Source organism: Delphinus delphis, chromosome 1 (genome assembly GCF_949987515.2).
Source record: "Delphinus delphis chromosome 1, mDelDel1.2, whole genome shotgun sequence".
Lineage (NCBI taxonomy): Eukaryota > Metazoa > Chordata > Mammalia > Artiodactyla > Delphinidae > Delphinus > Delphinus delphis.
The window spans coordinates 102,674,283-102,699,002 of record NC_082683.1 but is presented as its reverse complement, the minus strand read 5'-3'; the positions used below and the strand labels follow the sequence as shown (position 1 = coordinate 102,699,002).

The following is a 24,720-nucleotide window of genomic DNA, read 5'->3' as shown; positions in this document are numbered from 1 at the left end:
ATGACCACCACCACAACTGCAATGTAGTTATTGTTTCTAAAACACAGCAAACTACTGTACCATCTCCACCTTTATTGCTGAGGAGGTTGTCTAGAGTTAAAAGAGAAGGGACAGAGGAAAGAACTCTCTGTTTCCACAGATGAAACAGTTCGAATGTTCATGACCTTACGGGAGGGTACCTTTGCCATCTCTAATGCTGTGAAAAGACTCCTATTAAACGATCCGTGGTTCCAACCCTACTTCCCTGGCAGCATCCACGCCTCACCTTCACACTGAGGTTTGCACCTGGCATCTCTCCCTCTTCCTTCTTTGTGGGAATCTCCTTGGCCAGAAGGCTGTAGGTAGTGACCACGATGTCATATGTGGAGAGGCTGCATAGATATAACACAGAGCAAAAGTTAAACCATCCCGCCACGACTCTGACAATGTGAGACAGAATTGGTTCCTTCACAAAAATGCCTACGGCTGGAAGGATAGACAGCAGAACTCATTAATTTATGTCCTTAATTCACACACACATGACTCTGGAGAGGTAAATTTTATACACCTGACTTCCTTATTGCTTACCACTGGTCATTTTTACAGATTATTCGCTATAACTAGAACAGCCTCCCCCTTCCCAGCCAAGTCAGAAAAGATCATCTCTGGTGGGGTCATATTAAGCTTGAAGTGATCTGGCAAGAACAGAAAGCCGGGCAGGGTTGGAAGTTAATATTTAGTTAATTTGACATAGATGACACTAAAGTCCCAATGAAGTAAGAAACCCTCGAAGTACTGTTCATCTTACAGCAATGGTGTTTTCTCCTCCTCATTCTGTAATGGATTTGTGAAAACCCATTCATCTAGCTTTGACATTTGGGCATAAAGATACATGTTGTACACTTTCAGTTTACCTCACCTATACTCTTTACATGTAAAGATTCTTGATGAAAAGCACAATTCTTTTTCCAAGGAAGCTTAATATTGTGTACCTGAGAGAACTTCAATAAATACTTTTGATAAAAATCTATTTGGGGGCTTCCCTGGTGGCACAGTGGTTGAGAGTCCGCCTGCCGATGCAGGGGACGTGGGTTCGTGCCCCGGTCCGGGAAGATCCCACATGCCGCGGAGCGGCTGGGCCCGTGAGCCATGGCCGCTGAGCCTGCGCGTCCAGAGCCTGTGCTTCTCAACAGGAGAGGCCACAACAGTGAGAGGACTGCGTACCGCAAAAAAGAAAAAAAGGCCCCCTGAGCCAAGATGCTGAGCACCTCATACTGACTGCAATATTTCTGCACTTACACTTTTGCATGTTGATCCCGGTTTGGCCCATGATACAGATAGACTCTTAGTTTGTTGCTGCCCACACGTTTCTCCACCTCACTTTTCCAGTGATGGATCAGGGAAGCAGGACAGATGACTAGTGTTCCATGGGAAGTGAACTCAGAGGAGTCTTGAGAGGGGAAAAGAAAATCAGCACCTCGTTACATTCATTAAATAGTTTTAACTTCTTAAAGGCATTACCTCTTTCCCTTGACTGACATTTATTCCTTCAATCAATATTTTTAACAACTGCTACTTCTATTTCTACACATAGCTTATACCTTGGAGATATTGCGGGTCTGGATCTAGACCACAGCAATAAAGTGAGTATCACAATAAAGTGAGTCACACAAACTTTCTCGTTTCCCAGTGCATATAAAAGGTATGTAAATTACACTACACTATAGTCTGTTAAGTGTGCAATAGCATTACATTTTTTAAAAAAGGTGCATAGCTTAATTTGAAAATACTTCATTGCTTAAAAATGCTAACATAATCTGAGCCTCCAGCAAGTCGTAATCTTTTTACTGGTGGATGGTTTGAAGTATTGCAAGAATTACCAAAATGTGACATGGAGACGCGAAGTGAGCAAATGCTGTTGGAACAATGGCGCCAAAAGACTTGCTCAACACAGGGTTGACACAAACCCTCAATTTGTAAAAAACAGTATCTGTGAAGTGCAATAAAGTGAAGTGCAATAAAATGAAGTATGCATGAAGTAGAATAGAAAACGGAAGAAATAATCTTTTAACTCAAAACCATTATTTATTTTCCCCTACAAAAGTGGAAGTGAGAGAGGCTAAAGGGCGAGGAAAGTGGGTAGCGCATGACTTCACTTTAAAAACCCAAAAAACCCCAATGTGCTTTCACAGTGGCCAGAATGTAGAAGCTGGATCATTTCCTAACTCATCCTGAGTTGATTCATTACAAGGGAGTATTATTACTTTTCTCTGAAAAGCATAACTTAATTACATTCACATTAAAGTATAAGTACAAAATTCCCTAGGTCAAGCGCACATTACTTTGGAACCAGTTAGTGCCGGAGTATTTGTACCACTGCCCCCCATCGTTTGTGTGTGTGAAGGTGCGCACATGCTGCTACTACACACAGGGACACAGGGTCCAGCTGCAACAGTGGTCACTAGAGGCCCTGAGAGCAGATGGCCACAGATTCCTTAACTATCTAACCAACTGAGAAATGTACATGTGTACATGGCAATTTACGTGGTGTTGGCTCTACATAATATACAGGACCTTTAAGGTACTTATACAGTTACTACACTTTAAAAACAGAGGTTGAAATAAGAGAAATTGTCTAGAATCTGGAAACTTCTGGAAGTTCAGAAACATGGAAAACAGTGTCTGCTATGGTGGCTAAAATCTGAATTTGTCACAGATCTTCTTTCAAAAAACAATATATTAACTAATTTGGATCTATCCTATAGTTATATCCTCAACATTAACAAAAATAATCATTAGGTTTAAACTAAGTTTTCTGGAGCCTTAGCTTTCTCCATGAAATTGTTCCTAATCACAGGTCAAGCTAACCTTATATTAAAAGGAAAAAATGATTACTTCTAGTTAGTGTATTTGGTGTCAGAAATGATACTATAGGAAAGTAGTCTAATGCTAGTTTTCCAATAAATTAAATATGACCAAAGGCATCCTTTCATGGCTGAAAAATTTCCACTCTCCGCTGCCTCACATGATTTAGGAAACAGCAGGTTTTTGAATACCATTTTTGGAAAGCCAAGCCAAAGCCGTGGTATTGTCCTTTTCTTTGTTTTTCTCTTGGTTCTTCTGGGTCAGGATGAGTGCAATCATTGTCAGGGTTTTTCCTAACCCCATATCATCCGCTGGAAAATAAAAACACAAATAGGAGAGGTAACTATTTAGGGCAAAGAATCAGCTCAGCTTCAAGAGAAGCAGCCCCGGGCAGACACCAGCCCTGGTCCTCTGCTGTCAGTGCCATTCCAGTCACCATGCTTTGCCTCCTCTATTGAAGCCCTTGTCTTTCTTATTAAAATGAACACTAACTCTTGCTATTTATTTTGCGACCTAGGTCAAAGACATTTACTAGGACTTTCGTAAAATTTAAAACTTATTATTTAGATCTTATTCGAGCCTCCGTGTTATATTGTTACTTATCCAGTACATTCATTGATATCTCCCTCAGTTTGATGATGTTGCCTAGTCTTATTTATTTCCCTGCAAAAGCAAAAAGGTCCAGTAGATATAGCCTACCACCCACTTTACTACCACACTTTTGGAGTTAAGAGTTAACTCAAGGGCTTCCCTGGTGGCGCAGTGGTTGAGAGTCCGCCTGCCGATGCAGGGGACACGGGTTCGTGCCCCGGTCCGGGAAGATTCCACATGCCGCGGAGCGGCTGGGCCCGTGAGCCATGGCCGATGAGCCTGTGCGTCCGGAGCACAACGGGAGAGGCCACAACAGTGAGAGGCCCGCGTACAGCAAAAAAAAAAAAAAAAAGAGTTAACTCAAGACAGTCCTCCATCCCCTTAACTTATTCATCAAAGAAGGTCATAAACTAGCAGTTCTTGGGTACCATCATTGTGCCGGTTACTGAGCTTATCCAATTTACTATTTATACCCTATAAAATATTATTATCCCCTTTTTAACAGTTTAAATACTCATTCTGACGTAAGCAGAAGTAAAATGTCACAGCATGGGCTCTGGTTCTGCCACTGTGCAGAGCTAACACAGCAGCTGACTACTCTCCTTTGGAAGGTCAGCTTACAAGGCTGGCCCTTGGCTGGCATCTGGGAACTTGGATTTCAGGAGGGGTCCCCCCATTCCCAGACTGGGTAAGAGTGGCTCACTGTGCCTAAACTGCTTGTACCAATAGTACAGTTTATGCTGAACACCTGCTTTCCTTCTGGAATCTGAAATTTCAGTACCTGCCAGGCTGAAGCTGCCTACGTGACCAGCCCCCAGTAAACACCCTGGGTACCGAATCACTAACAAGCTTTCCTGGTTGGCAACATTTTACATGTGGAAGACTTAAGCACACACTGAGTGACTCCACTGGGACAGGCCTCTGGAACTTGAACCTGGTTTCCCTTGGACTTTGCCCCAAGTGCCTTCTTCCTTTGCTAATTTTGACCTATATCAAATCAAATTGCTCAATTATTACTCAATTTATTTGACTGTAATAAATTACACCCACGAATATGACTATATGCTGTGCATCCTAGCAAATCATCCAACCTGGAGGTGGTCTTGGAGACCCAGACACAGCCACTTACTAGCCATAGTGGACATCTGTCATGCTTTCTGGAAGTTGAGCACCTTGGAAAACTTTAGCGTGACGAGTCTGCAAAGCAGAGCCTGGAAAACTTACTTCCTGCCTCTTCTGCAGCTAAGGCACCGGCAGCATGACCTGGCTCTACAGAGCACTTACACTCACACCAGACTTCGATTCAGATGTGAGTAACTTTAGAAAAGAGGCTCCCCGTGAAACGCTTTCTACAGGAAAGGTTGGAGACGGCAGAGTTTGATTTGGGGGCGGCAGTGCTTTCTCCTGCTGCTCGATGGCACAGAGCAGCCATGACGGCTCTTACAGGACACTCCGTTGGTGACTTGGCTTCGGCCATTGCTCCTAGAAGTCCAGCCCGGCCCTCCACATCTCCCAGAGATTCTGTGGGCCACCACAGAATAAACCCTCCCTCTGCTTCATCAGCCACAGCCAGTCTCTACTGCCTGCAACCAAGACCTAAGACCTGACTGATCCTATGGCTGTGTACTCTGGAGCACGTGGCTTAAACTCCCCACACTGCAGTCTCCTCATCTGTCAACTGGGGCATTAGAGTACCTACCCAGAGTTGAGAGGACGGAACGAAGCACTGCATTTGTTGGCTCTTAGCCTAACACCAGACTCACCCAGGATTCCTCCTCGTGGCTTCTGACCTTCCCGCCATAGCAGCCAGGCTAATGCCTGCTTCTGGTGCGGCAGCAAAGGGATCTGACAAAGGTAATAATTGAAAGTTAAGTACCAGTTCCTGATGAGAGGCTATGCAGCAGCCTGGCCACGTGGACTCCATACTCTCCTTGTTTATTTTCTCTAAGTGACCCTCCCGATATTCTAGTTGTCAGATCAGCCGCTCGTTTCGCCTTGAAGTCCTGGACTCCTCCCTCTCACCACACGTCCTGGTCTGCCCCGGACAGTTGTCATTGATGCCAGTTGTCCAGCATGTCTATCAAGAGCTGCCTCTCTCGCTCTCAAGTGAGAGTCCTGCTTTGTCTGCTTAATCAGCCCAAGTCAGTTTCTACTGTTTGCAGCCAAGACCTCTGACTGGCCACCCGACTTTTACCAGCCATTCCACTGGCTCTTCCTCATTATCTCTTAAATGTGCCTCTCCTCTCTGTGGGCAATGTCCCAGTCCGCACTGCTAGTCATAAATTGATAGCCCTTTAACTGGGGGCCCACCTTCTAGTCTTTCCTTCCTCCAGTTTATCTTGAACTCTGTGACATAAAAAACCTTCACAAAACATCCCTGCTCAAAATTCTACAGTGATTCCATAATATCTCTTGAGCCATTCCAGTCTAAGTTCCTTCACCAATGCCAGGCTCCACAGCAAGGGACTCTTCCTGCTTAGTTACATCACCTGCTGCTCCCAGCTCAGGCACTGATGTCACCTGATCATCACTTATTAATACCAATCTCTGTATCTTCCCTCTGAGCACCACTCCCTCTAACTGGAGTATTTGGTTTCTATCCTGTCTCTAGGCTTGCGGTTTCTTTAAGGCACAAATAATAGTGCTGACCTAGAGTAACTTTTCCTTTATTTCGAATCCCTTTGTACTTTGCATACAGTCCACAGTACACGACAATGCACGTTTTCTGTCTTACAGTCATTGTCTAGTTGTCTTACATAGGTTGTACATGCACTTTCACCCCAACTAGTCCACTAAGAGCAGCAATTCCTTTGCAACCTTGTGGCGCCTATTGAAGCTCAATAAATGGATCTGTTACTGCTACAGACATATATAACTGTATGACTTTAAGAAGAAAAAAAAAAACTTGTTTTTTTCTTCTCACTGCTAAATAGAAAAAAAGAAAATACTGCAAGGGAAGCCACTTGAGCATTATTTGTAGAAAAGATATGTCAGAATGGCACTCTGATGGGCACTTTCACAGTAGTTGGTCCCCCTCCTCGTGGGCGCTGGGATACTGCTATGAGACACTCTGCCCTGTGGGCCTTCCTGGCTCACCTTCAACCCAGCTGGATCCTCTGCTACAGCTGTCTCGCCAGGACGTGACTCAAGTGATCGATGCAGCTCATCAATGGCTTCACTTGTGATTTGCCACACTGCGCGAAGGTGACCTTGGCTCATAGGGCCTGCGTACAAATCGAGATTACCTAAAAGTGCTGCGAGTATTATGTTCTGGCCAGAGCTGCAAAAAGGCAATTCATTATTTGCCAGATGATGGATCTGTATGGACTAAAAATTCTTGCCTCCAGGTTCTCCTAGACTCACAGGCTTCATTATCCCTAGTCTCTGTTTGTCTGTTATTTTTTAAAATCACATTATCAAGTGTTCTAATAGAGGACAAAATAAAGTACAATAAAAAATAAGATAACCCATAATATTTTTTTCTCTTTCAGCTTTGAAGAGGTGGCAGGGAAGAAGGTAATACCATGAGAATTTTCAGAAAAACAAAGACCCCTGGGGCTGGATGCAAAGAAGAAAAGCCAGCAATAGAAGAGGTTGAGCAACAGGGAGTCTGCCGAAGTTTAGGCAGACAGGGAGAGACAGTCCCTACAGTGTGCGTCCCAGGCTGCCTGCACAGCACCGAGAATATAATACTTGAGTGCTGGAGCCCACTCATTCTACACAGAGAACTTCTACTGAAGTTCATTAATAAACACAAGCACCTTAGCAGGTTGCAAGTTTAGGGATGAAGTATCCAAATAAGAGATTTCTAAGACAAATAAAAATTAATTATTCACTTAAATGTTAAAATGTTTTTAAATGAAAAGGTATTTTAATGGAATTCTTTCCTAAACATATTACATAACTTCTTACCTTAATAATCCACCATAACTTAATTTCTCTAGGCAACTCCATCACCATGGTGATTACTGAATGACGCTGTCACACAGCAATGTTCTTCAAACAGTCTGGAGCACAGCTATGCTGTGCCACTGGACCAAGTACTTTTTCTTTTTTTTTTTAATGGAAGTATAGTTAATTTACAATGTTGTGTTAGTTTCAAGTGTACAGCAAAGTGATTCAGTTACATACACACATATTCTTTATATATTATTCTTTTTCAGATTCTTTTCCATTATAGGTTATTACAAGATATTGAGTATAGTTCCCTGTGCTATACAGTAGGTCCCTGTTGTTTATCTATTTTATACACGTAAGTATGTTTTCTCTGTGCCCTTTTAGAGAGACCTTTGCTTCACCTGGCACCCCATCTATTCCTTACCCGCTTGTTGACTACTGCTCTCCAACCTTTCTCCCCTCCTTTCCTCCTGTTTTCTCTTTTCTCTCCTTTTCCCTCCCTATATCTCGAGCAGTTCTCAGTTGGAGGAAAACTGGCTTTAGCTTTTCTCCTCGCTGCCAGCCCGCTAGAGGTCCTGTGTCCTGGTCAGCAAACCAACCAATCATATTACATAGTTGAGGCTCTACCTGGGATCTTCATTCTGCGGGTGCTTCTGAATTCATTGTTTTCTGCAGAGTTCAGGATGGAAACACTCATTTAAATTGCGTGGTGCTGCTCTCTGAGTCTACTGGTCATGGTCCCATAGTCCCCTGCTCTGCCTCAGTGCACATGCGCGCACACACACACACACACACACACACACACAGAAGGACTATAAACATATCTACTGGCCTGCCTCCCTCATCGTGATATGAGCTCAAGTTTTCATTCACAAACATTTACTGGATGACTCCCATACGCCGACCACCAGGCCGACCGATCAAGGACCGTGAACAAGGTCACTGAACAGGGCAGACACAGTCTCTGCCCTCACAAAGATCTAAATTATGCTGTGTATAAGCTTAGCTGAGCATCACGAGCTTCATCACACAGGCAACTCAGAATGGTTTCTCCCTTTTCGTGGTTACAAAGGTATCTACGAGGCAGCATTTAACTCGTACGTGTAGTGGTTCCCACCAGGGCCAGGGCCTCGGATCTCACCTCCACAGCACTGATCAGACCCTCCAGCAGCCTCCTGGCGGGCAGCCTTCAGTCCTAGACAACCCAGAGGCTGGAGATCCCGGCCCTGCAGGGGTTTGGGAGGCACCAAGTGGGGAGGATCAGTGGTCGTTTGGGTGAAGTTACTCTGCTGTGGTACTTGAGTGTTACTCTTCTCATTAGTGCCTGCTCAAAAAACAAGGGAAGAACAGATTACACTTCAGAAAAGTGAAGGAATTCTACGCATGAGGTGAGGTCAAGAGAGGGTGGGATCGCCATGAGCTGGGGAAGACTTCTGAGAGAACACAGCATTTAAACCATTTCTTAAACAATGGGAAAAAGACTTGAGTCCACAGGAAATAGGAGGAAGTTTTTATAAATCACAGGTATAACTTATAAAGGAAGCTCAGTAACAGATAACAAGATGAGCAAGTGAATGAGTCAACCTATGCTTTATTGAACGCCTCTCGAACGTCTCCTGAAGTTCATGCAAACTGCGGGTTTGGGGGCAGAACCCCTTTTACCTTGCTCTGGGGAGAGGGCCAGGGCACTCAGCGCATCCTCCAGCTCCTGAAGTTGCTTGAACAACTTCTGACCCTTGTCTGGAAGAGCCTGGATGTTCACAGATGCCAATGTGCTCTGGAAAACAGATCCTATAACATGAGTCGCTCCTCTCAAGTCATTAGAAAGATAGTTTCAGATTAAAATAGCCTAAAATGCTAAAACTCTGAAATCACGGTCTTTTAACTATATGTGTGAAAACCAGAAACTTTTTTCTTTCTAAACCCAGGTGACTTACCAAGCCTGAAAATATAAACATAGCAAAAGGCAGAAACTAAACATTCACCACTAAAACCCTTCTCACGTTAATATATTTAACTTGTTTGTGGTGTCCCTTATCTGCCCACAGCAATGCTCCAAACTTACAAACAAAACACAGGTCAGTAGTACCTTCTTTTGTTTCAGTTGTGTTGTGAGGTACACACGTTGGGCTTCTGGGTCTGAAGGTTCTCCCTTCTTGGAAACGCCTGAGTCGGGAGAAATTTTTCTTTGCACACTCTGACCAGGGAATTTAAGGTTCTTCTTCTTCTGTGAGTCTAGAGTCAAGTCAAAGAGCAAGGGGCTCCCTGGCTTAGAGGAAAAAAAAACAACATCACCTTCCTCACTGTCACCACTGCTTGTATCGGCGTCTCGCATCTCTCCCTGGGGGTGCCCTGCGGCCAGCGGTGCAGGCTGAGCAGCCGGTCCCTTTGGAGCAGGCGTGCCCCGGGTCTCCGGCTGTGCCTGCAAATGGCCCTGGAGCAGACTTTTCTGGAGGGTCTGCGTGCTTGCGTCCTTCTTTGCCTTTGTTTCTCTAGCCTCCCAGCTCTTGGGGTGCTCCTTGCTGAGGTGTCCCCCTTTCAGGGACTGGCTTATTGGGTGTTGACTGTGAACAATTCGAGGCAAAGGCTTAGTTTCCTTTTCCCTTGGAGGTTCTGATTCTTTTTGGAGAGAATGTCTCTCACCATTTGACTTCTCCTGAGATGCAGACGGTTCTCTCAGCTCATTGCCACGGACCTGTTTGGATTTCATCTCAAATAGGTTTCTTTTGTGCACCCCTTCAACCTCCTTTGCAGCACTACGAAACTCTGTCTTCTCCCCTCGCTGCATCTCTTGAACAGCTGATTGTTTTTCCTTTACCACCAGGCCAGATGAGAGATCTTCCTCCATCCAGCACTTAGATTCAGGCTTCTGTTCCTTCTTTTGATCCAGGAGTGGATCTCTCTTTTCCCTTTGCTTCTTATCAGCTGTCTTTTCCTCATCTTCACCTTTGATGAACTGCTTCCAGAGGGATGGTTCTTGATTCTTGTCAATTAACTTGAACGGGTTTCTCTGCTGGCTGGAAGGATAACGAGATATCTCAGAGGCATGCTGAGACTTACTGGTTACAGAATGTTCTTCGGAATTAGGATCCTAAAAGACAAAGGAAATAATCTTAATATAAAATATTAAAGCAACCTTAACATCTAGAATACCTTTTTTCTGAGGAAATGGAAACACAGTAAAAGCAGTCCAATTTTTCTGAATGTTCCTAGGATCATTTCTCCCTCTAGAAAGGACTGCCAAACTCACAAAGAATTCGTTTCTTAACAGTACTTTCAATGCTTGCTTCCTTCTCTGTCCGTGATCACTGCTTTTCCAGGCCTCAAGGAACAGTAGTGACCAAGTCAAAGTGTTTTAATAATAGCAATAGCCACAATGTATACTTTTCATGAAAAACTACTCTCTCAAGATGAACTTTTCCCAAAACCTAAACAGTACCCTATACTTGCTTTGATTTTGGCTTTAGGAAGGTTTCACGGTACAAATCCAGAATCTTAAGTCCAAGCTATCTCCCTACAAAAACAAGTTTCATGACCTTGTACAGTCTAGCTCCTCATGTACTGGATTTCTGTAGGGTCTCTCCTAATTCTCACATTCTAAAAGCTTATGAATACACTCAGCTTATACCAACATCAAATAGATATCAGTCTATAAAAACATGCTGAAGTTAGTCAAGTAAATTTAACTTTTTCCTTAAATAGCAGGATACTAACTATATTTAAGACCCAAATGGTCCTTTGAATTAAGAGTCCCAACAAGGTCTACCATGCTTAAAGAAAAGAACTGTCTTTCAGAGACAGTACAATGAAAAGCAGTTTATACTGGACTTCAGGGTCTTTTCAGGTGATCCCACAGATTAAACAATCTTAATAGTCAGGTTTGAAAACAGATGAATAATTCCTACCTGCCATGGGATAGTTCCACACCATTGCTTCCCCTCTGCCTTACTTCTAACACATCGGAAGAATAACCTAATGAAGTATAAAACAGAAATAATCAAATTTGTGAAAATACATTAAAACAAGAGATAAATTTGTTTTTAACCCAAGAAAACATCTTACAATTATTTGATACCAGCTTTCAAAGGTCACTTGAAACCAATTACTCTTATATGTACGACATTTAAAAATCTTTATCTCACAGGATATTTATAAGAGCTGAGAAGTAAAAGGATACAGATGTCATGGTAACCAGAGGGTATTCATAGATTTATTCTTTTAACTCTACAGAATAACTGACATGGGAACACTGATCAGCAAGGACTGCTAAAATCAGAAAAAAGGAGATAAACAGACATTATGTGTCCCTAATGGGAAGCCATAATACTTCCCATAAAGTAAAAACAAACAAACAAACAAAAAAACAAAGCCACGGACTTCCCTGGTGGCGCAGTGGTTAAGAATCTGCCTGCCAAGGCGGGGGACACAGTTTCGAGCCCTGGTCCAGGAAGATCCCACATGCCGTGGAGCAACGAAGCCTGTGCGCCACAACTACGGAGCCTGCGCTCTAGAGCCTGCAAGCCACAATTACTGAGCCCATGTGCCACAACTACTGAAGCCTGCGTGCCTAGATCCTGTGCTCCACAACAAGAGAAGCCACTACAATGAAGAGTAGCCCCCGCTCTCCGCAACTAGAGAAAGCCTGCACGCAGCAACAAAGACACAACACAGCCAAAAATAAATTTAAAAACAAAAAAAAAACAAGCCAAACCAAAACAAACAAAAACTAACCTGAATCTGGTCAAACTTGAATCCAATTACCGATTTACAGGAAATACAAACAACAGAGGAACACATAAAACTAGACCAGGGGATGTAATCTGCAAACTCTTAACAGTGGGAAATGCTATTAAGATAAACAACTTGATTCCTTCAACAAATAAATCACAAGGGAGAAAAAAAGATTGGGGGGAACCTACTTAAGAGACTTAAAAAACCTATCAGTCAACTGCAATCTGTGGACCTTATTTAGATCTTGACTTAAGCAAATGAATAAAAACTACCAAAAAATAAACTATTTATAACATTTATGAATCTACTAGAAATCTGTAATACAACTGGTTAAAAAAAAAGAGTTCATATCTTGTAGAGCTACACACTGAAATATTTACAGAAGAAATGACATTATCTGGGATCTGTTTCCAAATATGGCAGGAGTTGGGGGGTGGAGTGGGTAGGGTATATATGGAACAAGATTAGCCATGAATTGGTGATTGTTGAAGCTCATGTGCTGTATTATTCTATCCTAATTTTGTATATATTTCCAATTTTCCACTAAGAAAAAAAAAGACTGAATACAGACTTGCATCCCAGTGCAAGACAGTCCCTGCTCACACAAACACTACCTATACTCCAGCTATCCAGAAATGGCTACCCTGTCCCATCCTCAAACTAAGCCACGCACTCTCCATCCTACTGGACTTTGCATGTGTACCATCTTCCATCCAAAGGATGTCCTCCTTATCCTTATTTGCCCACCATTACCCCATCACCAGCTGTCAAAGTCCTACAGGTCCCTCCACACCTAGTTCAAGACATACCTCCTTTGCAAGGTTTTCGCACATCCCCTGCCCTGTTCATTCATTGTACTGCTTCTCTATTTTTGTTGTATATAGTTGTCGTACACTTGTATCTGCCTGTCTGCCCAACTATATTTTCAGCAACCAGAAGGCTATAACCATATATGATCTCTTCATTCGTAACTAAGCTTCGCCTTTTGTACATAATAGTTAAGTATTGCTGAATTAAACAGAACCTACTGATTTTTTCCTTACCCCAAACGACTTCTCAAAAACATGTAATCAGTTAAATAAGAGCTTTTAAAATAACATATTTTAATTGTTTAAATAGGTAATATACTCAATCAAAAAGTGTAAAATGGCAGTGAAAAGCACCCCCTCCTCATATGTTCTGTTCACATCCCTCCCAGGTAACCATTTTCACTAATTTTTTGTTTGCCTTTCCAGAGATGGTTTTAATGCATATTCAGATCAATATAATATTTTATTTCTTCCTTCTCTACTCAAGGTACTAAATACCTTGCTTGCTTTTTTTTTTAAACTTAACAATGTCTTGGAGATTCTTCTATAAAAACATATACATAAAGGACTTCCATATATATATATATATATATATATATATATATATTATTTTTTTTTTTTTCCCCTACAGCTGCACAGTTTTTTACACAGCTGCAGTTTTCCACTATAAGGATGTTCCATTATTTATTTAACCAGACCCTCTTGATGGGGCCAGTTTGGTTGTTTCCAATTCTTTCCTATTAAAAGCAATATCACAACGAACAACCTTTTGTATATGTCATTTCACATGTGTTTTAATATATCCGTAGGCAACTATCTATATCTCATACTGTGGATTAGAGCCTTCATTGTTTTTCTTCATCAATTAGCTTCTAGGTTTTATTTATTAGTTCTCTTTTTGCTGCTTTCTAACTCATTAAATTTGTTTTACCTGCACTAATTCCTCTTTCTGCTTTCTTTCCGTTTAATTTCTTGTTCTTTTTCAAACTTCTTAAATTAGTACTGTGATATACAACAGTCATCACAACAGTCTGAGTCCTAACTCAAAAACAAACCCTGAGCAGGTCATGACCCCTCAACGCCATGCTTCACTTGGACATAGAAGCAAAGATAACAAGCCCCAAATGGACAAGTATTCCATAAACGTCAAGTTAAAAAGAAAACAGGACCAGCCCCTCTCATACAAACTCACAGTTTTCCCATTCAAGCTCACAATTTTAAAAAACATGTATCGGTTTCTAATTTTTCTTACTGCAGTAGGATACTATATTGAACATATAGTTCTGAAAATTTCTGAAATGCCTTGAATACATGAAAATTCAAAGTACTGGCTACCATTAAGGAGTACTACTACTTACGAAAATAAGTCAAGAACAAATTCCTGCTGTTGTTGAAAGTGTATCAAGTACTTGAAACATTTACTGAAAGAATATTTTATAGTATCTGTTTTAAAGCCCACGCCTCAAAGACTTTCAGGAGAAGGGCAAGATTTGGAGAAACAGGGAAGAAAACAACACACACTGCGCATCAACTATGTGCTAGGCACAGTGCAAAAATGCTTCTACTTACATTTTTATTAAAATCAATCTGGGTGGGCTTCTCTGCTTTTAGGATAAAAAGTTTGTTACATTTATTAAATTGTAAATCAACAGAGAAAGCAGTGGAAATATATTCTCATAGAGAAAGCAAATACTGATTCCACTATGAAAAAAGAGCATAATTTCTACAGTATATTCATTAATTATTTTCCAGGACATAGGTTATGAACAATAATGATGAAGAAACCAGCAAGAGGTCATTCAAGGCCAAATCCAAGTCTCAGTTCCTCCACTTTCTCAGTAACCTTCATCAGCCTTAATCTCCTACTGTTAGTCTTACAGTCACAGAAGCATCTGGCATTTGAACACATCCAATATAGCACTCTTATGTGCAGATCGGACTGCTCGCCAACCTCCGTGTGTCTCTTATCCCAATTGTGTCACAGGGACTTTAGAAATATGGGTTCACATCTATATATGCAGCAATGCAGAAACATAAAGCTGGATTTCTACCTCATTCTTTTACACAAAAATTCAAGATGGAACAAAAAATGTAAAGAATGAAACTATAGGACTTCCCTGGTGGCACAATAGTTAAGAATTCACCTGCCAATGCAGGGGACACAGGTTCGAGCCCTGGTCTTGGAAGATCCCACATGCCGCGGAGCAACAAAGCCCGTGTGCCACAACTACAGAGCCTGCGCTCTAGAGCCCGTAAGCCACAACTACTGAGCCCGTGTGCCACAACTACTGAATCCCGAGCGCCTAGAGCCTGTGCTCTGCGACGAGAAGCTACCACAATGAGAAGCCTGAGCACCACAACGAAGAGTAGCCCCCGCTCACCACAACTAGAGAAAGCCCGCACGCAGCAACAAAAACCCAACGCAGCCAAAAATAAATAAGTAGACAAATGTATTAAAAAAAAAAAAAAGAATGAAACTGTAAATGTTCTAGGAAAAAAATGGAGATGAATATTTTTGTAATCCTAAAGTGAAAAGGGAATGACAAAATCCTGCATCTGAGAAAGGATTTAGTAATTTGACTACATAAAAGTATTAAACTTCCATATAGTAAAAATACTATAGGTGAAATTACAAGCCAAAAGGCAAACTGGGGGGGCTTCCCTGGTGGCGCAGTGGTTGAGAGTCCGCCTGCCGATGCAGGGGACACGGGTTCGTGCCCTGGTCCTGGAGGATCCCACGTGCCGCGGAGCGGCTGGCCCCGTGAGCCATGGCCGCTGAGACTGCGCGTCCGGAGCCTGTGCTCCGCAACGGGAGAGGCCACAACAGTGAGAGGCCCGCGTACCGCAAAAAAAAAAGGCAAACTGGCGAAAGTAATTTCTACACATATTACAAAGGGTTAATATCCTCTCCACACAAGGATTACTTCTATGATACAGCGCAGTGCACGACACTCTACAGCACCTAGTAAAAGTCCTGGCTTTATTGAGTGGAGTTCTTCATGGGTTGCTGGGCCTGAGGTCCTTCTGCATGGGTCTGGTTCATGCCCAAATGCCTCTCCGTCATCAGCCTAAGTAATCATCACTGGGTTAAATAACCTGCATGTCAATTCTACCCAGTAACCAACCATACAAGGAGTTTCCTAGACATGCAAAGATTCAAGTGGTATGAAAAATGAAGTATTTTGAACATCCCACTACAACCAGTTATTTAAAGAACTAAAATAACTGGTTGGTTTTACCCAACTACAGACAAAAGAATATTACCATCTATTTTGACCCCATATCCTTGAGAATGAAAGCTAAAAGAGAGAGAGAGAGGGGAGAGAACATGAACTCAGGAGCTGGATGACAATGTCCAATATCTGTATATCAACGTGTGCCACATCATTAACGTCAAAGCAAGGGTTGTTCCCTCTGGTTCTACCGAGGGACTATCATAGTTTTCTTTAATGCCCGTAAACTGGGCATTAAAAATGCTCATGGCTGAGGGTCAGTCAAACGCTGGTGAGTGGTACCATCTGGTGTTTAGTTAGAGAACTACACACAAAAGCGGTTTTACTCCAAGGTACCAAAAATGCGCATCTTAGTCCTACTTTGGTTTATACCTCCCCTGCATTACTCTGCTACACCTGTCTCCTGGCTAGGTTAAGCGTTAAACATAATGGTATTAATTCAAGCATGTAAAGTACTTTAAGTTCCTGAAAAGAAAACCCAGTTTTGGGGAAGGAAAGGCTGTACTCCCTGACATCATTCTCCAGAGTATAGGGGTTCTGGCTAAATGCCTTACTGTCTGCTAAGGAAGTCATCATCCACAGACACATTAACTATTTCTTTTTAAATTTCCAGCCTGTACCACCTATCAGGGTACTTGTTGGATTTTTTGCTTTGTTTTTAATTTGTTGAGTGTTGTAGAACTGTATTTTATTTGTCCTAAAACAAGCTTTTTAAAGCTCTAGTAAGTACCTCCTAATAAGTGTTCTAGATCTGGACTAAAAGAAATACATTCAAGCATTCTTTTTCTATTTTTAAAATAATGATCACCTCTCAGCCTCATCTACCTAGTGTGAAGAATATTAGAGACAAGTTCTCAAACTTCTGTCTTCAGCTTAGACCTTTCTTTGGAGCTGCCCACTCACTTTGCTAGCTGGTTTCATACATACGTAAGACACAATGAGTCCAAAGCTGTATGTGTTAGCCATCCTCTACTGATGTTACCTTTCCTTCCTTGTCTTGCTTAATGGTAAACTCATCATCCATACACCCAACTAGGCAACCATTTCCTGAGCACTGACCACGTGCCGAACGCCAGACTAAGTGCACCACACACACGGCCTCAGTGAACCCTCACAACTGAGTGAAATCGGGGCTCCCATGACCACTGTCCCAGCTGAGTAAATGGAGGAAAGAACATGCTTAAACATGCTTAAACACCCTACCAGGAAACGTGCCGTATCCATTTCAGCAAGTGTTCTCCAGTCTAAGTGCACCCAACTCCACTGCCAGGGCTTCAATCCAAACCCATCTTTCACTTAGAGAAGGTGGGTGTGCCTGGAGTTGGTTAGACCCAGGCTCAAATCCCAGTGATGCCACATCATAACCATGGTACCTCAGATTTCTTCTCTAACCTCTCTAAATGTTTCCTCATCTGTCTATACAACAGGGATATTGAAACCTCTCACAGAAGATTCTATGAAGATAAGAGGTAAAGAATACGCCACGTAGTAGGCATTCAATAGCAACTATTAGTTCAGTGGGCTCCGTGCCTCCACTGCCTTCACTTCCTAATCTAACTTCCATAGTGCTTCTTTTAATGTAAATTGAATAAAGTTCTTCGGCGTCTTCCTACCACATAGAACAATATCTCTGTATGATTCAGGGCCCCCAGTAGTGTGTAAAGGAGAACATCCTAACTTCACGTACTAGAGGCTTACTGGCACCACTGTACTAGCAAAAAACAACAGAAAAGTGAATTTTTAAAAATTCCATTTATAGGGAATTCCATGGCGGTCGAGTGGTTAGGACTCTGCACTTTCACTGCCAGTGGCCAGGGTTCAATCTCTGGTTGGGGAACTAAGATCCCACAAACCGCATGGTACAGCCAAAAAAAAAATTCCACTTACAACAGTGTCAAAAAACATTAACACTGAGGACTAAATTTAACCAAAAGGGTATAGTACTCTATAATGAGAACTATTCCGTAATGCTGAAATTTTAAAAGTCATAAATAAATAATATACCATGCTCATGAACTGGAAGATCAATATTGATGTCAGTTCTCCCCAAACTCATCTATATAGGTTCAATGAAATCCCAACTGAGTTTTCTGAGGAAATTTTAAAAGTCGATTCTACATTTTATATGGAAATGTAAAGGACCTAGAATAGCCAATCTTGAAAAGGAAAGTTGGATTCACACGACCTTATCTGATCTTGTCAGGCAGGATAGGCAAATAGATCAATGGAAGAGCTTAGCAAGTCCAAAAACAGACCCACACGTGGTGGTCAACCGATTTTTCAACAAAGGTGACAAGCGTTTCCACGGGGAAAGGAAAGTCTTCAAAAAATGGTGCTGAAACAATTGAATAACCTTCATTCATTACTATATGAAAAATTAAATGAACCTCAGTTTGAATCTCATGAGGTACCCCAAATTATTGATAATATGAGGTAGAGCATAGACTAAACAAAAAAGCCATTTAAAAAAAAAACTATAAAACTTCTAGAAGAAACCACTGGAGAACTTTATGATCTTGAGGTAGGCAAAGATTTCTCAGAGAACACAAAAAGCACAGACCATAACAAAATGATAAATTGGACTTCATAAAATGAAAAGCTTCTGCTCCTCAAAAGATAGTCAAGAAAGTGAAAGCCACAGATTGGGAGAAAACATTCACAATCTATATATCCACCAAAGGACTTCTACAGAGAATACATAAAGAGCTCTCTCAACTCGATAACAAAAGACAACTCAATTTTAAAAATAGGCAAAAATCCCCCAAAGTCATGCTGTATGATTCCATGTATGTAACATTCTGAAATGACAAAATTTTAGAGCTGTAGATCAGGTTCATGATTGGCAGGGGTGAACAGGGGGAAACGAGGAAGGTGGATGTGGTTATAAAAGGGCAACAAGAAGGATCCTCCGGTAATGGAACCACTCAATATCTTGACTGTTGTAGTGAATACACAAAACTACACTTGATAAAGTTGTATAGAACTAAATGTATGTGTACACACACAAATTAGTACAAGTAAAACTATCTTTACAAATGAGATCAGTGAATTATCAATATAAATATCAATATCCTAGTTATGATATTATACTAAATTTTGCAAAATGTTACCATTAGGTAAAGTCTACAGAGGATCTCTCTGTACTGTCAATATTTCTTTTAATTGCTTGTGACTCTACAATTATGTCATTTAAAAATTTCAATTTAAAAAATGGGCAAAAATTTTAAACAGATACTCCATCAAAGAAGATATACAGAAATGGCAAAAAACCACATGAAACAAAATGGTCTTCATAAATGGTATTCAAAATGGTATTCATAAAATGGAATTCAACTGGGCAATAATAAAGAATGAATTACTGGGGACTTCCCTGGTGGCGCAGTGGTTAAGAATCCGCCTGCCAATGCAGGACACATGGGTTCAATCCCTGGTCTAGGAAGATCCCACATGCCGCAGAGCAACTAAGCCCATGCGCCACAACTGCTGAGCCTGTGCTGTAGCGCCCGCGAGCCACAACCACTGAGCCTGCACGGCACAACTACTGAAGCCTGCATGCCCTAGAGCCCGTGCTCTGCAACAAAGAGAAGCCCCCGCAATGAGAAGCCCACGTGCCGCAACGAAGAGCAGCCTCCGCTCGCCACAAGTAGAGAAAGCCCGTGCGCAGCAACGAAGACCCAACGCAGCCAAAAAGTAAATAAATGTATTTTAAAAAAATGAATTACTGATACACACAACCACATGGATGAATCTCACAGATACTGTTACATAAAAGCCAGATACAAAAGAATACATACACTATGAATCAAAACAATGACTGGCTACAGTGGGTGGGGGGATTAACTAGAAGGGATCCAATGGCACTTAATGGGGTAATGGAAATAAATATTCTATATTTTGACTGGGATCTTGGTTATAAGGATGGGTATATACCTTTCTCAAAACTCAACCGGTTGAACACTTAAAAGAACTGTGCATCTTACTGCATGCATAACTCAGTTAAGAAATACAGTAGTACAGGCAGTTTTCAGTTATGTAAAAGTTGTAAAGATGGTACTTGAATGCCTATACTTGGGGGGAAATATTGATCTAGAATATATAAATTCCAAACTGCACAGAATATCATATAAAAACATTACATCTGGCCCCTGCCTTCCTGGCCAGCCTTATCTTCTGAAGTCTCCACTCAAATATATGCTAACTACTGAACCAAATGCTTGCAATTACTTCATGCCCCTGTACACTAATGCAGGATACTGATCTGTTAAATATGACCTCTTTTTTGCCCCTAGCGAATTCCTACTTATTTTTCAATACTCATGACAAATATCTGCCACCTATATAGACTTCTCTGCCCTTTCTCTGAGTTCCCATAAAAGGGAAACTAGCATTTATTGAGTACTTAACATACATTAGACATTTTTACACATTACCTCATTGTACTACCAGAATGAGAAAGTTGACGAGTTAGTACAAGTTAATGACCATTGGTGGGCTGATGTTAAATTCGCTACTTGAGAGCTGGAGAGGGAGGGAGGGAGAGCAGTTTATCCAGAAATTAACCAGAAGTCAGGCTTCTCACATTAACCAGTAGCTCAGAAGTCAGGAAGTGACAGCCCAAAAGGTATTCAATATATATAGAAATACCGTTTGTTTTTTAATGACTTTTAAAGAATAGTCAATCCTAGGAAAACACCTGACTGTAACCCCACCAGGCCAAGCAAAACAAAAATACACTTAGCTGTTCCTTTTAGACACTTACCTGTATTCTTTCTCGCCCTGTGATAGAAACAGACCCTGAAGTTCTACCGCAAAGTCCTCATGCAATAAACAATGAGAAACAGGAATGCTAGAGGGAAAAAAAATTGAAATTTTGTTTTAGGAGGCAAAGAATAGAGGTCAATATCCTAAAATTAAATCCAGAATATGGGTTTTAAACTTAAGGGTCCATGTATGACCTCTACTGGGTTTGTAAATCCCCCACACTTTTATGTCTATGTGCATTCCTCTGGGGAAAGGGCCCACAGCTTTCATCTCTTCTCATGCCCCCAAATAAAATATGACAGTAAATATACCTATCTTTTTCCTGAGGACTCAAGTTTAAAATGATACTGTGCTATGTGACCACTATACTGCGATACCTCCAAGCTGTGAATTTTCCCCAGGTTCTTCCATCATCCTTCTTCCTGATAACCTGTTTGCTGTCACTCAGTGTTGTTCACATGCCAACTCTGCAAACACACTCTACTAATTTGCTTCATGCTTGGTTGGCATAAGTTCAACTCCTCCCTTCCAACTTCTTACTATGAAAGAATTTATGTATAACATTTGAGAGTGAAGATCTAAAGTAGTCTCACATGACCTGTGACATTTTCTTTGTCTTTTTGCTTATATTCTGGTTACTAGACATTCCAAAGAGGTCGAATTTATCAAATAACCGTCTTCATATCAAATATTATTGTACTAGTTTGTATAGCAATATGTTCTTATAAATGGTAAGCTATATAAGGACATTTTTCTCTTCACTTAAAACCAAATCTTATGCTTCTATTAATGTTTAACTCCTACAAATCTGAATGTGCTTTCATGTCTCATGAAACTTGAGCTAGGTACTGAACCTAAGAAGCTCCATATAGATATCAGAAATTAAACAGTAAACTCTGCCATAATGATATGGTGTTGATAGCTTGAGTATTTTTTTTGGTCCCTTCTAAAGGTTTAACACTGATTTAAGCAGAGTCACTTTGTATTTAATTAAATTGGATCCCAGTAATTTCTTTCAAATGTAAAAACTTATTAGAAGGCTAAGAAAATATTTTCTCTAAAAATTTATTTTCTAAATCTGAAAAAGGGTAAAAATCTTCAACTTAGTTTCAAAGCATAACAAAAACACAAATCATCTAAATCATTTGGGGGAAACATGAGAAGTTAATGTATGTGTTGAAAAAATACTTTATTTTCTAGTATTGATATCCATTATGTGCCTTACATATGTAGAAAAATACCTTTTCTAAACCAAGTTAAGTAGAAAGCAGGAAAAATGCATAATGATGTGACAGTTTAAAATTTCACATAGAAACTGTGGACACTTGGTACTGTGAAAACATTAACAACACTTTATGAGAACAGTATTAACTTTCCTCACTTCAAAGAAGATGCTTAATATTTCTGGGTCTCAGCCTTCACCTTCGTAAAAAATTAGACTGCTGAATCAGATTTCTGATGTTTATTTCAGGATTTCTGATGTTTCTTTCAGCTTTAATCCCTAAAGTAATTTGTTTCTTTGGAATATCAATCTCACCACTTAAATGCAGAGAATACTATTTTTAAAGGGGGCTGTTAATCTGACTACCAGAGTGTTCTAACTTCAAACATTTAAAAACCAGTTGGAGGGCCTCCCTGGTGGCGCAGTGGTTAAGAATCTGCCTGCCAATGCAGGGGACACCGGTTCGAGCCCTAGTCCGCCAGGATCCCACATCCTGCGGAGCAACTAAGCCCATGCACCACAAGTACTGAGCCTGTGCTCTAGAGCCCACGAGCCACAACTACTGAGCCTATGCGCCACAGCTACGGAGCCTATGCACCACAACTACTGAAGCCCACGTGCCTACAGCCTGTGCTCCACAACAAGAGAAACCATCGCAATGAGAAGCCTGCGCACCGCAACGAAGAGTAGCCCCCGTTCTCCCCAACTAGAGAAAGCCAGCGTGCAGCAACGAGGACCCAATGCAAACAAAAATAAATAAATAAAAACCAGTTCGGCCTAAAACTAGTGCAAAGCTGGCACCAGTTAATTTCTGCTATGCCTGTATGCCTCACTTAAATGGGAAGGGGGTAATGTTCAAGCAGGAGAAGGGAGGGTCAAGGCCTGACTGGTGAACAGAAACCCAGAACTGAAAAGGACCAGAAGGATCCAGATGTAGCCAATCCTCCATGTTATAAGGGAGGGAATTGGCGGCCCAGAGAGGGAAAGTAACCAGCCTTGGGTCACACAGGAAGCAGTGGCGGAGCGTGTCCCTAACATGCCACGCTTTCCTGGGATTACCAACTACTTAAAGGGCCCTGGCTCCGCAGACCAGGGGTCCCAGCTCTCCTAGTCCTTGTGGGAAGCGGGGAGCCGGAGACTCCTCCTGGGAGGCCACGCGCAGTCGCAGGGAACCGTGCCCAGCTCGAGACCTACTCGGTGGCCCGCACGAAGCTGCATGTGTCCGCCGGGCACACGTAGAAGCTCTTTCCTTTATTCGGGCCATCTCGGACGCCGGTCTTCAGAAAACATAAGGTCCCTGAGGAGAGAAGGTCGACAATGATTACGCCACGCTAGGCTGACAGACCCCGAAGGACCCTACCACCCTGACCTCCTACCGTGCTGTGGACAGCCAACCACTTCCATCCCACTACTTCTTTCCTCTTCCCCGAAATCACCCCCACCCCCAACGCCTGCTTCCGCCTTTTACTCCGCCCTCCTCATTCAGGAACCAATTGTCACCCACCTCCTGTAGTCTTAACCCCCATAATTCACCGCCGCGGCCTTAGCCCCACCCACCCTAGCTACAATCAGTCAATCAGACGGGGAGTGTGCTCACCTCCAACCTAGGCTCGCGGCGCGCCGAAATCAAAAATGAGGCGAAGGGGCGGAGGGGGGAACCTGGTCTGGTTGGTGGGGCGTGGCTGGTGCTAGAGGGAGGCTTGGGGGCTGGCAGGGCTTCCGGGCCGAGGGAAGCTTTGTTTTGCAGGTCTTGGAAGACGAAAGAACGGGACAGTGAGCGGGACTACTCTAGCGTATATTCATTTAAGATCTAGAGGCGGCCCTAGAGGAAGCAGACGTTACAAACTCCTCTGCAAAGAAAGCTGCCTTCTCCCGGAAGCCAAGAGCGCCTGGAGCTTCGCGGTCATCTGCGAGCCGGGGCCTGGCGCTAGTGGGCGCTCTGCCTCCGCGAGGGGTCACTGGGGAGGGGAGGAGACCCTGAGAAGCGGCCACCGCAGGAGGAGGCACTGGATTTGCAATTTAGGGGCGAGGGGCGGGGCGCGAGTGAGGGCTGATGGGGCGTCCTTTAAAGCTGCAGGATGAACTGGCAAATCTATCGTAAAGCCGGCATAAAGACTAGGGCTACACAACACAAAGCGCTAACCCATACATATCTCTCTTGACAACCTGGTGACATGCGCAGCATTTTAAGGACCCCCGACACTCATAGACGTTTGAGTGACTCACCCGAGGTCAGAGAATTAGCGAGTGGGCCGTCTGCCGACGGGTGCCCAGGGGACAGCGCAGCCGCCTCCTCTGTGTACTCAATGTTCTCTAGGCGCTCGGTGTAGGAGACCTGAGTTAGAAATGTTTCAAAGTGGAAACAACAGGAGAAATAGATTGTCTTTGGTGAAAGGGAGTTTTATTTTGCACACTTTGTATTGTCAGACTTTTTCTACTAGTATGCTTTTTGTAATATTAAAAATAGAGGGTGAAGTTAAAAGAAAGGGGACTATTTGAAATCGTAATCAGATCTCTTAGTCAACAAAAAGGGAGAAATAGAAATCAGAGACTTACTGCAAGAAAGATGGCTTCGTCTTACAACTACTGAGGACCATATGTCCAGACATATGGTGTGTGCAACTGTACTTAT

At 42.3% G+C, this 24,720-nt stretch overlaps 1 protein-coding gene across 5 annotated transcripts in view; it reads right to left on the bottom strand.

The window, feature by feature from the left end:
• Positions 1 to 23,525, bottom strand: part of TTF2 (transcription termination factor 2) — a 42,643-nt gene extending 19,118 nt beyond the window's left edge. For 4 of the 5 annotated variants that reach the window (XR_009521649.1, XR_009521654.1, XM_060027791.1 and 1 more), the window contains exons 1-12: positions 23,465 to 23,525; positions 23,283 to 23,385; positions 20,865 to 20,951; positions 11,238 to 11,304; positions 9,422 to 10,423; positions 8,995 to 9,109; positions 8,474 to 8,659; positions 6,532 to 6,659; positions 5,199 to 5,280; positions 3,036 to 3,155; positions 1,279 to 1,429; positions 266 to 371 (exon numbers count right to left, since the gene is read on the bottom strand). Coding sequence is in view for 3 of the 5 variants with exons in the window: in XM_060027791.1 (XP_059883774.1) it covers positions 266 to 371; positions 1,279 to 1,429; positions 3,036 to 3,155; positions 5,199 to 5,280; positions 6,532 to 6,659; positions 8,474 to 8,659; positions 8,995 to 9,109; positions 9,422 to 10,423; positions 11,238 to 11,304; positions 20,865 to 20,951; positions 23,283 to 23,385; positions 23,465 to 23,492 (2,175 nt within the window). In the remaining 2 variants the exon portion in view is untranslated. The remainder of the gene's footprint in view (positions 1 to 265; positions 372 to 1,278; positions 1,430 to 3,035; positions 3,156 to 5,198; positions 5,281 to 6,531; positions 6,660 to 8,473; positions 8,660 to 8,994; positions 9,110 to 9,421; positions 10,424 to 11,237; positions 11,305 to 20,864; positions 20,952 to 23,282; positions 23,386 to 23,464) is intronic. The other variant, XM_060027801.1, reaches the window with a different exon arrangement.
• Positions 23,526 to 24,720: the final 1,195 nt, after the last annotated feature.